The 13,764-nt window shown below is 34.6% G+C and overlaps 1 protein-coding gene across 17 annotated transcripts in view; it reads left to right on the plus strand.

The window, feature by feature from the left end:
* Window positions 1–12,231, plus strand: part of ATP2B2 (ATPase plasma membrane Ca2+ transporting 2) — a 442,035-nt gene extending 429,804 nt beyond the window's left edge. For 12 of the 17 annotated variants that reach the window (XM_087743162.1, XM_087743147.1, XM_087743148.1 and 9 more), the window contains one exon: window positions 9,355–12,231. In XM_087743162.1, the coding sequence (XP_087599288.1) occupies window positions 9,355–9,666 (312 nt within the window). In that variant the 3' untranslated portion in view covers window positions 9,667–12,231. Of the gene's footprint in view, window positions 1–4,956; window positions 5,013–9,354 lie in introns of all 17 variants that reach the window. The other 5 variants (XM_087743155.1, XM_087743158.1, XM_087743159.1 and 2 more) reach the window with 2 other exon arrangements.
* The last annotated feature ends 1,533 nt before the right edge of the window (window positions 12,232–13,764 follow it).

Consider the following 13,764-nt stretch of genomic DNA (forward strand, 5'->3'; position numbering starts at 1 on the left):
TTAAGGTTCCAAGTTTGGCAGTTGCTTCTTGGAGAAAATTTGTATCTTTTCCTGTCTTTTCTTGGAAAGTTTGGCCCACTAACTTTTACTCCAACAGCACCAACCATTTCAGGGCAGCAGCACAATCAAGAGAAGCAAAGTCATTGAGCTGCGTGCCACTGCTGTGCCACAGGCACTGTAACCTGCTTCTGAGAACTCAGAGCCCAAGTTCTCTCATTTGGGTCCACTGAGCAGGACACAAAACACCAGACACAAACCAGCTTTTCATCCAGGGAATGATTTCCCATAATAGCATTCCCACATTTGAGCAGAAAACAGAGAGCAGCTCATTCTGCTGTGGTAAATGTTTCAATAAGATCTTGTAGCCAGCACTCTGAAAGGGTAGATCTAATAAAATTAAAGTAGGCAATTTATCTTCCCTCTTTTCTCTCCATTGCTGCAAAGCAACTAAGAATTGAGTAGTCTTGCGTCTTGACAAAGGCCTGACTAGGTTATGGGCTGAAGTTAATTAATAGGAGAAAGCATAATCTGCTACAGTCTCTGATGTCTTTTTTTATTTGGAAAAATAAAACAGGTCTACAGAGCTCATAAGTTATAGCCACATTTATTCAGTAAAATAAAAAACGTGTGATTGATTTGTTAAGCTACCCAGAGATATGTATCTCCATTGAAGAGGACAATAAGAGATTGGGCCTTTTAAAGTGGTTCTGGACTGTTAGTATTTTATTACCACAATATAATGTCTGTTTAGTATCAAACCAGTGTGTGCTTCAAATTATAACCCTTAGGGGGAGGGTTTTGATTTATTAACACAATGCCACAAGCCTAATGCATGACAGTGAAGAAAAAAATTTGTTTTTTATTTTTAAATTGGGTATTTACAGTTGGTTGTTCATCTTCCAGAACCTGGAAAACCTTTCCTACTGCAAATTTTATAGAAATGGGGTATGTTTTTGTGAATTGGCATTTTCTGAGAAAATTTCAGTTGCAAAATGCAGACCTAGGTCTACTTTTCAGCTCCTTGCTTAAAATGTATGTGGTGGGACAGGATTGACTTTCCTCTTAGCTGCTCAGAATGAATTAAACCCTAAATCATTACCTTCTTCCTATGGGATAGAAGGAATAATGAGATAATTGTACCTCTGATTTTGAAGCCTTTCCATCTCTTCAGGAATGTTAAAAATATTGCATATGTAGATACATTATGGAGAGTATCAAGGGAAAACCTTAAGGGTATATCAAAGACAAAAGGGTCTAATACTTGAAAAGGCCCGATGTGAGATACTGTCAGGAAGGTTTATGTTCAGAGAAATGGTGCTCAGCATGTTGCAACAATCACGATATTTCAGGTGTCATTTTGGATGCCCAAAATGGAGAGGTTCTGATATCAATAGTTAATAAAAAATATAAGAATTATATGATGCTCTATCAATAAGAATAAGTAAGTCTAATTTAACAGAGCATTTATGCAGTTCTTTACTAATTACATAGCTTTTTAATATATAGTTCATTGTGACACCTCACCAATCTGAGATTTCTTCTGCAGATTTATAACAACATTTTGGAATTTTAAAAAATGCATTTTTTTCTAGTATTTTTGGGCAGACTAATGTTTGATTCAAAAGTTAGTGCGTGCTTAAGAGAAATCTCCCTGTCAAATGCAGCTACATCTGCAGTAGTTTGTGAAACCAATTAGCAAGTTATTACCTGAAATTTTCAGCTATTCATAAATATGGCACATTCAAGTCTTTCATAGGGTTGTGGAATACCTTAATTAAAAGCAATTTATACAAAGGAATATTTACTGCAGTACTAAAGTTTCCCTAGTTATGCTGATACTTTTTAGCTCTCATGGTGTTTTTGTCAATAACAAATTACAAATTTATGGATGTCAGCATTAATTGATAACAACGAGGTCCATATTATGAGTTTCTTATCTCTTCTGAAAAACGTTGCAGCTTCCAATAAATATAGTGAAAATTTCTGCAAATTGAAACCTGCCAATTTATATACTCTGATAAAAGTAGAAAATTTATTTAAATGCAAAGTAAATATGCACACATTTAAAGCTACAGAAAACATGGGAAAAATAAGGCTTTGTATGCAATATGGTCTCAGCCAAGTTCTCAGGTTTTGTCATGGCATGTGCATGAACACGCAGACACACATATATACACAGTCTGCTATCACTGGAAAGCTGTTACACTGCAGAGTTGAAAGTGATTTTAAATACCAGGCTATCCCATAACAGCTTTGTTGGTTACGTATTTTATATGTATTTCTTTCTACGTTTTATTGTGGGAAAACAAAATCAGATCCAGTGGGGCAATGGAGCATCTTTTTTACTTTTGAAGCTCAGAATTAGTAACATAAAATGTTAGCTTGAGCTTAAAAGTATAAGCTTAAAGCCTTTGCTACTACATTGCTTAATTAGGTAGAGGATGAGTAGATCTAACTGTACACAAAGTAAACAAGTTATTCTTTATCATAATCTGTTTATATCTGGTTTTCAGATGTTTATATTACCAGTAGGTAACTCCTTCAGAAGAACATGGTTTCAAATTTTCCAAGAAGGATACACATTTAATATTCCTTCATACTTGCTATTCCTCCTTCCTTTCATTCTCATATATAGTTAATACTTTTCCTAAGTGGAAGCAATCGGAAAATGCAGGTCCCTTACAAAAAAAAAAAAATCCTTTCTTTCATAAAAGGTTATAATTAAAAAATATTGTTAAGTGTAGGAAACATTGGGGGAACAACAAACAAACAAAACCAAACCCCACCAAAAGGCAACCTCGCAGATCATTAATCTGCTGTAGTTTCTGTACTTGCATGTTCCTTTTTCTTTGTTCTGTTGAGGGGTGTCTTTTTTGTGTGAGATTTTTAGAAGTGAATATTTCATGGAATCACAACTTTTTATTATATTAACTCTAGCTACAGTGGCCTCAAACAAGCCACTTGTAAGGATGACACAGGAAAAAATACACAGTGATGACTTCAAATTTTATAGCAGCCAATTAAAATGTTACCAAACAATCACAAAAATATTCTCAGAAGTATTTGTCCATCATACAGATCTTTGAAGATTTTGGGGGCTTTTTTTGTTTGTTTGTTTGGTTGGTTTTTAAGAAATGTTTTCAAGCAAAAGAAGAGCATAGCACCCTTAAGGCTGTATTTTTGCTCTGGTTCACTTTTTGAAGGGGGCTACAATCTTCAAAAGTGGGGCTAATTTGCGTGGAAAGACAACTTTTCATTCTCCCTTTAATTAAAAAATAGTTGAAATTTATCAGACTTGCCAAGAAACTGTCATTTGTAGGTAGAAGCTTTACACATGCAACATTTGCCTCGGAGTGGCACAAGGGTATAAGCATCTGCAAATTGTGTCAAACTAACTTAAGACATTCAGCAAGCTTTATTCTAGTGCATATTACAGTCCATTTACTAATAGATAATTTTAAAGAGAAAGCTTAGTGTAGGTATTTGTAATCTGTTGTGTATGAAAATCAGATTCTTTTGTGTCAAGAAAAATTATTTACTGTTCCAGCAGCTTTTGCTTTTCTATATTTCTTACATATTTAGTTTCCTATAAATGTAATCATCATTCAGCTGGATAGACTTTACAAGTAAAACTTAAGATAAAATCTTAAATTTGGATCAAATTTTCTCATGAAGAAAAATGGGAACAAATTTCTTTAAAAAAAAATCTTCTATTTTAATAAATGTTAAGGCAAAGATTACTGTCCAGTATTGATCTATATTCAGGTCACAGACCAAGTCAAGTAGGCATACCAGCTTCAGTAAAAATGTCAGTTGCTTTCTGTGGCAACATGGTATAACTATCACATGAGGAAACGGAACAAGCAGAACTTAAACAAAGTCCATATCTAAAATTAAGTTTATAAAAGTTGCACCATTTGGGAACATCATTGAACTAGAGACAGAGATACTATACTAAAGCATAGAAATTCCCACTCATTATAACCACGATTTCACAATCTTGCTGGGATATGCAAGATCAAAGTCAACTTCTGTATATCTTCCCTGTAGGGAAACTAACTAGGTTTAAAGTCTAAATATAAAACGAAGTCCTCAACTGGAGATAATGGCATGGCAAGAAGGTTTAGACTCTTTGCGCAGAAATACGTTCTTTCAAAGGGTTGTATGATATATTTAAACTTTGCAAAATCTGATACAAAAATGTCAGACTCCATAATTTTGCAACAATCCTGTAATAAAGGAGATATGCTACGGAAAGTGGAAGCCCTGCATATGGTTCTGATCTCATGCTCTAAAATTCAGTGAAATAATAGCCATGTGAACCTATTGTGAAATGAGAATCAGGCCTGAGGATTTCACAAAATATGTAGGTATTCTGTTTTCCTTCTGCTGCATGTGGTTTGACTTTTCAGCAGCACTTACTTGATTTACTGCATATTTATGTAGAAAGAGAGTAGCACAGATAATGTTATGCATGTTTCGCTCATTAAAGCAGCAATCTAGAAATTATAATTTTTTGTAATTTTTTTTTTTTAATTTTATCTTTGAATTTGCTCAATTTCTGCGTCATACAATCTAGAACATACTAGCCACAACATTTACAGGTGACTCCAATACATGCAATATCTCCTCCTGTGGATACCTAATCTGATTTTACTCACCTGAAACTGGGAAGATTCAAAAACAAATAAACCCAAATATACTGGAGATATGTCTTCTATTTCAAAGTTTTATGTATGGACTAGTACTTGACCAAACTCATTTACCTTTGTATAGCTATAGTCTTGATATAGAATGGTATCAGTTACACATAAGAGTTGGCATCTCTTTGCAAAATTGACCTCTTGTTTACAATTTTATACTAATCACCTTACTGATCTTTCAGTATTGAATTTATTTGCTTTTGCAGTGCCCTACTCTCTACTGTCTGAATATTAAATGTGTTTGTTTTCCCAGAGGGCTAGAGAACATTGGACAAAAGGGTTCAGCAGGAGAGAGTGAAATAAAAAGAGGTTGTGAGTCTTTAACCTTGAGCCTGAAATGAATGTGAACCAAACTCAAGATACTTGGCTTATATGAAGCCAGGTAAACATTCGAGTATAAGCCCACACACTACCAACCATAATACATCTGTTGATGCTTAACAGGCCTTGTGTATTTTGCCTAGATTGTTGTATTTAGGAGTGAGATTCTGAACTTCATCTTTTTCTTCTGATGGGAAAAATTTGTAGTATCTAAAATTCTATTTCTTTTATTTTTCTTGCCTGATGCAGTATAATAAATCTAACTTTCAAGGTGGGATGAAACTGAAGAGTTTTTTCTGTTACAGCTACAGAGAAGAAAGAAGTGGAAACTTGTAGCAATGTCAAAAATGTCCTGAAGTGTTGTCCCCACAGTCCTTTGTTTAAAAGCAGTTCATTTTTTTCTGTTGTCTCCATTACTGTGAGAAAAGGGAGCTGTATCACACTGTTTGTCTTCCCTTGGCATTGTCAGTATCATAAAGAAATATCATTACATGAACTCTACATAGTTCATAATAAACAAACACTTTCTAGGTTCTATCCATGGGTATGTCCCTGCTTTTACATGCTGTACAACCATAACATTATATGAAGTTCATCCGCTTTATTTTGTCTTCAAAAAAGTAATGCGGGCTTTGTTTCAGCAGAGCCCCTAAACATTTTTACACCAGATATTACTTCAAATCTTGAACTTAAGTATGTATTAAAAGAATTTGTTTCTGTTGGTCCATGTAACTCCGGGTAAATAATATTTTTTTAGTTCTTAGCTTAAATATGGTAGTAGTAGTATATAGAAATTAAAACGCCACCTTTGTATCCAACAAGCCTTCTACCTTTGTTTCGACTAACAGAATGAAAGAAGCAAGTTTTGTTCCTGTAAGCAATAATTTGATACACTGGGGGATAGACTATGAACGAGATTTTTAATTATATTGTAATGCAGAAATTCTGTCACTGATCGAGGTGTGACACTAAAAAAATAAATGTTTTCTTCTAGATGCTAAGCTAAATATGCAAAATTTAAAGTTGGGGAGGGAGTTTCTCCTTAAGTGAAAAATTAATGGAAAACATATATACATCTCCAAAACTGTAGAGAAATTTTAAGAAGGTAGTTTTCTACAGCTCCTTAGTGAAGAAAGCTTATTAGAAAGCTAACTTTATGTATTCTCAGCTTTAGGGATTTGCCCAAGTTCAGCCCTTACATTACCATTACATTCAGAAGATTAACTACTTTAGGTATAAGCAGATCTGAACTAGTTCTAAGTTAATATTTCCAGTAAAAATCACTATGAACAAGTAGAAGCTATTCTAGTAACATCTAAATGTTTCTGCAAGACTTGAACAGTCCATGCCAAAACTTTGCCACAGATCTTCACAGATCGTGATACAACTGCTGGCTGATTATACATTCTGCAATTATATCTTCAGATTGTTGTGTAAACACATCTAAGCAAAAGTTGTTAGTGTAGTGTTTTCTTTCAATGGATCATTAGTTCAAGCAGTCACTGCAGAGTACCAAATTCAGGTCATGGCAGTCAAGTTTTCATAACCGGCTTTCAAATACAACCTAAATCTATAGTTTTCCCTCAGCTGTGTAAGGTGTTAGTCAACTAGCAAGATTGACTAAAAGCTTGGTATTAAATGCAATATAGATGCTTTCCCTACTATGGAACTTGGAGCCTTATAAATTGAAATCAGTTCCTCCTGTGCTAACCCATACAGTTTGTGTGACTTGAAGAAAAGCTTTACTTTCATTGGATTCTGCTGGATCTGTTCAAGCATAATATCAAATTGCAAGCCTTTTTATTTAAGTAAAAAGTTACTGTACTTTTATTAAAAAGAATCCAGTTGCCAAATAGAATCTAAATCTGTGCAACAAGAAATGGCTGTATTCAAGAGAATGAAATTATTTTGTTAGTTCATAAGATATAGCAAACAGCTGCAACTGAATGAGATGACTGTTATTTTTATTTGGATAGCAGAAATAATAGATAGCTTTGCAGAAAATGTCACCATATCAGCCCATACTATAAAGTAAGTGTGTAAAAATTTTCCTGATTTAAAATAGGGCAATATAGTAACATGTTTTTAAGATTACCTTGACAAAACATACTATTTTTTTTCATTGTTTAGGCTAATTACTTTGCACTTTAAAATACAAGATAGAAAGGTATAGATTATGAGGGAATTATATGTCACGTCTTCTCCATGAGTTCAAATCCTATCTTTAGTAATGCAAATTAATCTCTTATCACAGTCTTGTTTGTTCACTACACAGAACCATCACGTAGCACAGCACAACTCGGAGAGATTCAGCTCTCATAAAACCCTGGTTTATAATTCCAGGTGTTCTGTCAAAGAAGTGTTAGGTACACTATACAATAGTAGTGTGTAAAATTTATTCCTCGTCTTGCACCTCTGACAACCTCCTAAAATCTTCTAGTATTCCAAGATCTGGACAAGCTGTTCTGTACCACTCCAGTTCTCTTACATTGAGCATAAGCAGTCACATGAACTACTTTTTGTACTGTGCCCTGCTGTTACAAAACAGCGTGACTTACTTCTGCTATTGGGATTTTTGAAAGATGATGAATATCCGAATTTAGAGAACATAAACAAGGATAAAGGTCAAAGAGATCAAAATACAAGTCAGCCTCTTTCTCAAATATGCTGTAATTCTGCACAACTTGGACAACTCCAGCCACAGGATCAGCGAGATCTCACAGCTGTAACACTGTGACTCCATGCCATTACTAAAATGCGGTCTGCCAGTTAAAAGAGGAATTAAAGCTTTACAAATTAGTGGTGTATTAGGCCAACCAATAACATGCAGCATATTTACATGTAAAAAGATACACATGCCAACCACCAAACCATTTCAAATGTGTGTGGAGAAGCTTTCACAATGCCTGCTTGCACCTTTTCTGCCTCTGCCTGTGTTTTGGTCTCCCCTCTAAGAAATGCTAAAAGTTCGCTCATGGACTACATGGAAGTAGAAGGATAGAACTCATACTTAGTCATAAAACGTTTGCCAACAGATCACGTTATGCCATTCTGTTTTTTTCCTCTCTGCACCCCCCCCCAAAAAAAAAAAAAAAAAAGTTATGTTTTTTTCAGCAGTAAACCAGCAGAAACCTTCACTTCTTTTCAGAACTGGTAGGTCACTGGGATATAGACAGCATCCCTCCCTTTGCCCACCCACGGAGGACTTAGTGTCCCCACTCTGCATTGCTCCTCACTGTATTCCTCTCATTTCCTACTGGGAAAGCAATTTGCACTGTTCCTGACAGTCTAATGGTCTGAGTCTTGTAGTTTATTTTCACCTGTGTTCTTACTGTCAGGTGGTTAATGGCATTAGATTGACCCTGGCATAAGTCAGCTGACCTAGTTTAAAGACTGCATATATGGCATAAATTGTGTCGCTTTCAGCATTTAACTTTACAGTTTTACAACTGAGACACAGAAAATGAAAAAGCTTGCTGTTTAATAATGGAATTCAATTCAACCCAACAATCAATACGTTATTTTATTACATGTTTTATATATATTAAACAGTTAAATGGCTAGAACAGTGGGTCTATACTCGAGTGTTTACCTCACATATGCATGAAGGAAAAATAAAAGTTGGTTCAACAATACTATGTTCACATTATCCAGGCTTCCAAGTGTAGTTGTTGTGTGCAAGTTATCTCTGTTCATGTGGTAACTGTGATTTTTTTTTTTCCCTGTGGTAGCATGATTATGCTTAGTACTTTTGTCTGCTTGGCTTTTTGTGCTCTTGGCTGCATTCATTTAGATTTTGCTTTAAAACATTGATATTACTTACAGTTTTTACACTTGGCTCCTGTGTGTGTCTCATATGTACCCATCCAACTGTGTCTGTGTTCTGTGCTTTTCTGTTTGTGAAATGTGATATGTTATGTGTAATGGTTTTTTAACAATACAAAAGAGACTTTTTTAATTAAAAAAGCCTTCCTACTTACTCACTGCAAAACTATCAACATGCATGGTTTTACATTTGCATTACAATTAACATGGCTTGTCTTTTACTAGGGATGTACCACACGAGTGGATGTTCGCTTTCTTTAACCAGTACTTCCCATCAGTTCTTTGATGGCTTTAAACTTGATTTATTTTAATATTGCAGTTGATACAGATATTCAAAATGCACATAACTGAGCCACTCGTTTATGCATATAACATCCAGAGACTATGGACTTCAGCTGCCTGCACTGCCCTAACCATATGCTACATTTTTCACAAAGTATTCTCTAACACAGTGTTGCCCTTTGGAGGTGCTACCTCTGACACCTCTTTCTTTTTCTCCCCCCAGATCCGCGTCGTGAAGGCATTCCGTAGCTCTCTCTATGAAGGTTTAGAAAAACCAGAATCTAGAACCTCTATTCACAACTTTATGACTCATCCTGAATTTAGGATAGAAGATTCCCAGCCCCACATCCCACTCATTGATGACACAGACCTAGAAGAAGACCCTGCTCTCAAGAAAAACTCAAGTCCACCGTCTTCGCTGAACAAGAACAACAGTGCTATCGACAGTGGAATAAATCTTACAACTGATACAAGTAAATCAGCTACCTCTTCTAGTCCAGGAAGCCCAATACATAGCCTGGAGACATCACTTTAGCTGAAAAGATCACTGCAAAAAAAATTAAAATAAAATAAAATAAAAAACCCACAGCAACCGAAATACATAAATATATATATTAAAAACATTGCTGGCTGAAAAGCTGTTTGAACTCTTATTCACTCTGAGACAAGTGAATGAATTGTTGATCACAATGGTTTTGGGGAAAGAATGAATGGCTGATTTACATACCCCCCTTGTTCCCTTTCAGAAAAACAAAAACAAAAAAAAATCCTCCTGCATGAATGTACTGTACACTTCTGGCCCTTCTTTCTCTCTTTTTATTTCTTTTTATTTCCCCCTTTTTTTTTTTTCTTCCTTAAGCAGGAACTGCAGAGGACTTCTTTCTGAGGCTATTTATCCAATTCACTGGTCTGTGAGTTTTTTGAAATGCTTGTGTGGCATGGACTCAATTGTATAGGTTAATTTAAATAACTTTTTTGAAGTTGCAAAGCTTAACTTGCACAGTAGATTTGCACCAGTTGGACAGAGGAACTTAAACATTTATGAGACTATATATAGAGATATATACATATAAGTATATACATAATTAATTATATATATGTATATATCTATCTATATATATATAGTTATATATATATAAAGTTTCTTTGTTGGCATGTTGCCTTGTTTCTGCTCAAATTGCTCTGACTATTTTAACTTATTTATGTCCTAAAAAAGAATGTAATTTGTTTACAAACCTGTAGATAATATCCTTAACTATTTGTAGGGTTAAGAAAGCACTTCCTGCCGAAGTAGTATAAAAATGGCTCAGCTCAGCTCATTGAAAACGTCTGTAATATCGCACCCTGGATCTTTTATTACAACCATGTTCTGATTTCTGCCTGATTTTTTTTGTTGTTGTTAAATAATGTAGATACTGCTAGTAAATAACAAAAGAAGCCAAAATACAACACATTGGATGTAGCATTGTGATCCTATATACAGGGAGGTAAAATAGGCTTCCTTTGTTTCAAATAAAAATCAAAATGATCAGGTTCTCTCTTTTTTTTTTTTCCCTCTAATAATCTGCTTGAATTTGTTTCGGTGCAACATACAATAATGGAGGCTATTTCATTCTTTAAACATATGGCAATGGCTTCCAAAAATACTTTTATAGAGATATTATATGAAACTGAGTTGAGTTTATAAATATAATTTAAAATAACTTATGTTTGGTTTGTCTATATGGAGATAAAACTAATGTTAAAATATTGTGATATATTGTGTTAATCCTTTTCAGTTAGTAATTTAGGCATTTATTTCCTTATTACTTGCAAAGTATGGGCTGTTGGCATTTTGAATGAAAATCACTGTAGGTTGCTTTGATTTTTTTTTAAAGAAAAATACAATTTCTGCACTATTAGGTCTGAATGAAACTTTATTAATTGTATATTGAGATGTGCTTTGTGTGATTTTTTTTTTTTTTTTTACCAAGCTTGTCTTCCTGTAGTCACAAGGTATACTGTGACACAGTAATACATTATTTTACCTTGATCTTTCTACAAAGAAAGCTATTTTGAAAACCTGCAGTATGGAGGGTGAAAAATATTTTTCAAGATGGTAACAGCCCTGATAACTTAAAATCTATGAGCTTATATAATTGCTGTGTCAACCACTTGAATGCTAAGCACTTTGTGGATCACAGATTTTTCATAAATAATTTTTGTATTTAATATAAAGTTTGCTTGGAGACTTTTCAGCATATTATCTTTTCCATAATTGTACAGTGCAAAAGACATTTTGAATTACACAATTGATTGTGTCAGATGGTTGAAAAACACTCTCAAACTAGCTTGATAAATTGATTCATTAAGGTATTACTGGTTGTTTTAAAGTTGGCTCATAAAGTGGTGCATCTCTGCAGTCACAAGAAATAGTCACAAGAACCAAGCCAGCTCCAAAACAAGATTAGACTCATGGCCAAACTGCAGACTGAACTGACTAAAATGTTTTCAGGGTGCATCAAGACTATTCAGCCAGGTAAAGCTCTAATCAGCTTGAATTGCCAGCTTCCGGACTTTTGTGTAGAAGCTTGAATGTTTTTGGCTCAAACTCTTAGTTCGCTATCTGATCCAAACTTTTCACTGAACAACAGAACAGGTCTTTGAAGGCATATACAACTCTCTTTTCAACAGATAGTGTGACCCATTTCTTAACAGTAAAAAGCTAGCATGAAAACATAATTATTTTAGCTAACTCGTAGCAACAAAGTGATTGAAACTCAGTCAGGATTGTTCTTCGCTTTGTAAATATGGTGATTAACCTTTGTATAACATGTATTGGGTTTCTATGGCCTATTTGGGATATCATATTCAGAAGAAAAAAAAAAAAAGTGTTATCTATTTACAGGGAAGCCTCTAGCTTTGGACTTGAACATCTACAGAAGCTATTAATACTGGAACAATTTATTTTCAGCATCTTAACACTGACTGTTTGCCTTTTTATTTTCAAACACTCTTCATATTTTTTCTTGGTTTCGTTTTTTTTTACATTTTCCTGTAGGAGTACCCCTCCCTAAGGTACCATTTGCAGACTTGAAAACTGTTAAGAAAATGAACACTGCATTCTGTGTATATATAGTAAAACATATATAAACTGAGATGCATAGAAAACTTGGGCTTTTGTGAGCAGAGACTGTGCTTTATGTATATGATAAATGATAGACTTTTTTTTTTTTTTAAAGCAGAATAGCTATGACCTTTCAACTACAAGTCGTGCATCACAATTCCTTTCTTTTATTGCTTGACCTCTCTGTGATGGGAACAATGGATCAAAAACCAAAATGATCAGTTTGTTAAAATTCCCTGCAATATATAAATGCTCGCTCTCTACGTACTGTACTTAGCAGCATGAGATTTGTGGACAACAATACAGTGGTACATTGGCAATCCATCCCACTAGGGGTTATTAATATATGTTCATTCATCTGTTTTTATGAATTTTTTTATCTAGACAATAATTGTAAATAAAGAACTTACTCTGTCTGTTCATTTAATACTATGCAAAAGGTTATGCTTTCTATTGTTATTCTTATTCCTACAGTGTGATGCTGGAATGTTTGTGGTTTCAAAAAAAAAAAAAAAAAGACAAAAGTAAGTAAAATATGTGATGTAAATTATTTTATAGTTTGAAACAAAATGATAAAGTTTTACTCTTGCTGCTTTCTGTCTAATAGATCTCTCTTGGCAGGAGCACAAGTGGAAAATTTAAAGAAATAAATTCACAAAGCAGCATGAACAATAATGGTCTGAACGTAACAGCTTTCTTTATTTTCACCTGAAGTCATTAGATCTAGCTCTGGATTCCCACTGGGATACTTTAATATAAAGGTGTATGTAAATCTTCTGGATTGGTAGGAAGAAGCCTGCTCACCAGTCAGTGGTTACACTTTCATTACACCCAGGCAATGAGTCAGCCCAGAGTGATTTTAATTCCTGTCTGACTATGGGTCAGTGTAATGCCTAGAAAGGTAACTTGGTCCGTGCTGTGGTGGTGCATAGTGGTGGGAATGGCTAATGTGAATGCTGCAGTGAAGTCAGATGAAATTGCTAAGTACAGAATAAGTAAAATGGATGAAGCCCCTGTAAATTTGCGTATGAATCAGTTTAATTTTGGTCCTAAGACTAACAGACGTCAAAGTCTGTTTTCCTATCACTTTGGCCCATATGGCCCCCCTCCATCTATATATATTTTTTCATTTCTTTCCCCTTTTGTCACGATCAGAAAAATGATCTTTGAAACTTTCTAGAACTGGAGAGTTCAGTCCAGGACTCATGTCCTGCCACTTAAGACCTTAAAAACTGTACATATGCAGTGATGGGGAAAAATGAGGGAATTCCCGTTCTGGTGCTCAGACCCTCAGCCCAGAATTTCCTTCTTTTTTTTTTTTTTTTCCATCTTAGGCTAATGCAGTTGTTCCATAAACTGCAATAGAGCCTGTGATCATACAGTATTACTGCACTAGCAACAGCAAAGTTTAAAGTTAGCCAAGCAGACATACTGGGTTGAATGTTTCACACAAGGTGAGTAAATGTCATATAATCTCATTTTTAAAGGTAAAATGCTTCAAATTACAGATTTACCTGTGTTCTCACC

The sequence above is a fragment of the Nipponia nippon genome, unplaced genomic scaffold, assembly GCF_047370975.1.
Source record: "Nipponia nippon isolate SJK-2023a ecotype South Korea unplaced genomic scaffold, ASM4737097v1 scaffold_9, whole genome shotgun sequence".
In the NCBI taxonomy this organism is placed as follows: Eukaryota; Metazoa; Chordata; class Aves; order Pelecaniformes; family Threskiornithidae; genus Nipponia; species Nipponia nippon.